General features: G+C 39.0%; 1 protein-coding gene across 1 annotated transcript; it reads right to left on the minus strand.

Moving 5' to 3' along the window:
- Window positions 1–720: 720 nt before the first annotated feature.
- Window positions 721–3,395, minus strand: LOC149470479 (uncharacterized). Its single transcript, XM_089663280.1, has one exon. The coding sequence runs from the start codon at window positions 3,180–3,182 to the stop codon at window positions 1,194–1,196; it is 1,989 nt and encodes a 662-aa protein (XP_089519406.1). The 5' UTR covers window positions 3,183–3,395; the 3' UTR covers window positions 721–1,193.
- Between the last annotated feature and the right edge of the window lie 398 nt (window positions 3,396–3,793).

The following is a 3,793-nucleotide window of genomic DNA, read 5'->3' on the forward strand; positions in this document are numbered from 1 at the left end:
CAATAACATATAAAGTCATTTATAACTCCGCCCCAAATTACATCACCAATATTGTCTCCAAATATCACTCAAACCGTACTCTCTGCTCCTCACACTACCTCCTGCTCTCTAGCTCCCTTGTCTCCTCCTTCCATGCTCATCTCCAGGACTTCTCCAGAGCTTCCCCCATCCTCTGGAACTCTCTACCCCAATTTATCAGACTATTGCCTACTCTGCTCACTTTTAGGCAATCTCTGAAATCCTCTCTCTTCAGGGAAGCATATCCTGCCCTCAGCTAATAATGGAATCTTCTACTCTTCCAACCAGTCCATCCCCCACAGTTAGTACATTTTTTGTACCACTAGCCCCTCCCTCCTAGATTGTAAGCTCCAAGGATCAGGGTCCTCCTATCCCTCTTGTATTTAACTGTATTGTTGCTGTATTGTCTCCCGTTATATTGTAAAGCGCTGAGCAAACTGTTGGTGCCATATAAATCCTGTATAATAATAGTAATGAGAGGAGATGAAATGTGGAAAGAAGGCATTGATAATGGGAGAGGAGATGGAACATGTAATGGGAGGAGTGGCCAAGGTGGGCTTAGCTGGAGACCTCAAGCCTGGCTGATCATGTATCAATAGTCAGAAGAACCTGGAATGGACTCTCCCACTGAGGCTTCAGAGACTTGGTAAGATGACAATAGACCCCATCCTAGTCTCTGGTACTGAGGCAGTGTTGGTCATGTATTACCTCAGGATCCAGAAATGAAGAAAATGCTTGGAAACACAACTCAGTTGGTGAATCATGAAAATGCATTGCATGTTCATTCAAAGCTCCATAAAAAAAGCTAAAGAATGAGAATCATGAGGGAAGCTGTTCAGTTATTGATGCTTATCTTAAACAAATTGTCAAAAGATAAAATATTTACATCCCTTCTAGTTGTGTATTGATGGACATAAGCACTAAACTCAGTTCATCCAATCATTACATTCCAGTTTGCTCAGATTTTAGTTTGTTTCTTTTAAAGGAAACATTTTATCTTCTCCCTTCTTCTCTAGCTTGTGGGATGACATTGGGGATGTGAAACTAACTTGTGACACCTGAAACTTTTTAAATATCTCTTTTCGTCCAGTATTTAATCTATGCTGAGATTTGTGAATCCTCCGGTGATAGATTAGACCGGCATTAACTGTAAAAGTTTTGTCATATTGATAGCATTAAAATGGCTTCTCTCCAGTGTGACTCCTCTGGTGTGTGATAAGATGTGACTTCTGTGTAAAAGCTTTATCACATTCAGAACACTGATATGACTTCTCTCCAGTGTGAATCCTCTGGTGTGTGATAAGACTTGACTTCCGTGTAAAAGCTTTATCACATTCAGAACACTGATATGGCTTCTCTCCAGTGTGAATCCTCTGGTGTCTGATAAGATCTGACTTATGTGTAAAATCTTTGCCACATTCAGAACACTGATATGACTTCTCTCCAGTGTGAATCCTCTGGTGTGTGATAAGATGTGACTTCACTGTAAAAGCTTTATCACATTCAGAACACTGATATGACTTCTCTCCAGTGTGAATCCTCTGGTGTGTGATAAGACGTGACTTTACTGTAAAAGCTTTATCACATTCAGAACACTGATATGACTTCTCTCCAGTGTGAACAATCTGGTGTGAGATAAGATTTGATTTCTGAGTAAAAGCTTTATCACATTCAGAACACTGATATGGCTTCTCTCCAGTGTGAATCCTCTGGTGTGTGATAAGATGTGACTTCCGTGTAAAAGCTTTAACACATTCAGAACACTGATATGACATCTCTCCAGTGTGAATCCTCTGGTGTGTGATAAGATGTGACTTCACTGTAAAAGCTTTATCACATTCAGAACACTGATATGACTTCTCTCCAGTGTGAATCCTCTGGTGTGTGATAAGACGTGACTTTACTGTAAAAGCTTTATCACATTCAGAACACTGATATGACTTCTCTCCAGTGTGAATCCTCTGGTGTCTGATAAGATTTGACTTCTGTGTAAAAGCTTTATCACATTCAGAACACTGATATGACTTCTCTCCAGTGTGAACAATCTGGTGTGTGATAAGATGTGATTTCTGTGTAAAAGCTTTATCACATTCAGAACACTGATATGACTTCTCTCCAGTGTGAATCCTCTGGTGTCTGATAAGATGTGATTTCTGTGTAAAAGCTTTATCACATTCAGAACACTGATATGACTTCTCTCCAGTGTGAATCCTCTGGTGTCTGATAAGATGTGACTTCCGTGTAAAAGCTTTAACACATTCAGAACACTGATATGACATCTCTCCAGTGTGAATCCTCTGGTGTCTGATAAGACGTGACTTTACTGTAAAAGCTTTATCACATTCAGAACACTGATATGGCTTCTCTCCAGTGTGAATCCTCTGGTGTGTGATAAGATTTGACTTCAGAGTAAAAGCTTTAACACATTCAGAACACTGATATGGCTTCTCTCCAGTGTGAATCCTCTGGTGTGTGATAAGATGTAACTTCAGAGTAAAAGCTTTATCACATTCAGAACACTGATATGACTTCTCTCCAGTGTGAACAATCTGGTGTGAGATAAGATTTGATTTCTGAGTAAAAGCTTTATCACATTCAGAACACTGATATGGCTTCTCTCCAGTGTGAATCCTCTGGTGTGTGATAAGATGTGACTTCCGTGTAAAAGCTTTAACACATTCAGAACACTGATATGACATCTCTCCAGTGTGAATCCTCTGGTGTCTGATAAGACGTGACTTTACTGTAAAAGCTTTATCACATTCAGAACACTGATATGACTTCTCTCCAGTGTGAATCTTCTGGTGTGTGATAAGATGTGACTTCCGTGTAAAAGCTTTAACACATTCAGAACACTGATATGGCTTCTCTCCAGTGTGAATCCTCTGGTGTGTGATAAGATGTAACTTCAGAGTAAAAGCTTTATCACATTCAGAACACTGATATGACTTCTCTCCAGTGTGAACAATCTGGTGTGAGATAAGATTTGATTTCTGAGTAAAAGCTTTATCACATTCAGAACACTGATATGGCTTCTCTCCAGTGTGAATCCTCTGGTGTGTGATAAGATGTGACTTCCGTGTAAAAGCTTTAACACATTCAGAACACTGATATGGCTTCTCTCCAGTGTGAATCCTCTGGTGTGTGATATATTTTCTCTCCATTGTAAAATCTCCAAACAAGAAGTAGTTTGAAATGACTCCTCTTATGTATACGTGGTTTGGACTTTAGTGTAAAGCAATTGTCACTTCCAGAACACTGAAATTCCTTTTCTCCTGTTGTCCTCTGAGGCTGGATCAATGTGGAAGAGGATCCAAACCATGACTTTTAGAACACAGATATGACTTGTATCCCGTGTGAATCCTCCAGTGAACTGCAATAAAGACTTTCAGTCAATTAAGACAACCATATGTCTTGTTTTCCATGTGACTCAGCTGTATTCATGAAGACCAACATGACCGAAAACTTGGTTCATCAATCCACCTGTACAGAACGAAAAAAAATTTAAATTCTATATAAAGGGCTACATAAAGTTGCTTTCTATTTTTAATGTTTATTACTAAATATATCTTATGAATAGAAAGAATATGTACAGCATTATCTACAGTATTTTTTAATCAAATAGATTTTATTAATAAAGTTTCTAAGTGCGCACAGTATTCCCAACATTCAGCCCAGACAATGGAGTCATACATTCTCACGTATAGGCAGTTGTGGCACTGTTACAGATCATACAGAACAATAACTTGCTTTGTCTATGTTGTCACTTTTACCT

The sequence above is a fragment of the Staurois parvus genome, unplaced genomic scaffold (assembly GCF_062004578.1).
Source record: "Staurois parvus isolate SC_StPar_1 unplaced genomic scaffold, SC_StPar_1.0 ptg000042l, whole genome shotgun sequence".
Lineage (NCBI taxonomy): Eukaryota > Metazoa > Chordata > Amphibia > Anura > Ranidae > Staurois > Staurois parvus.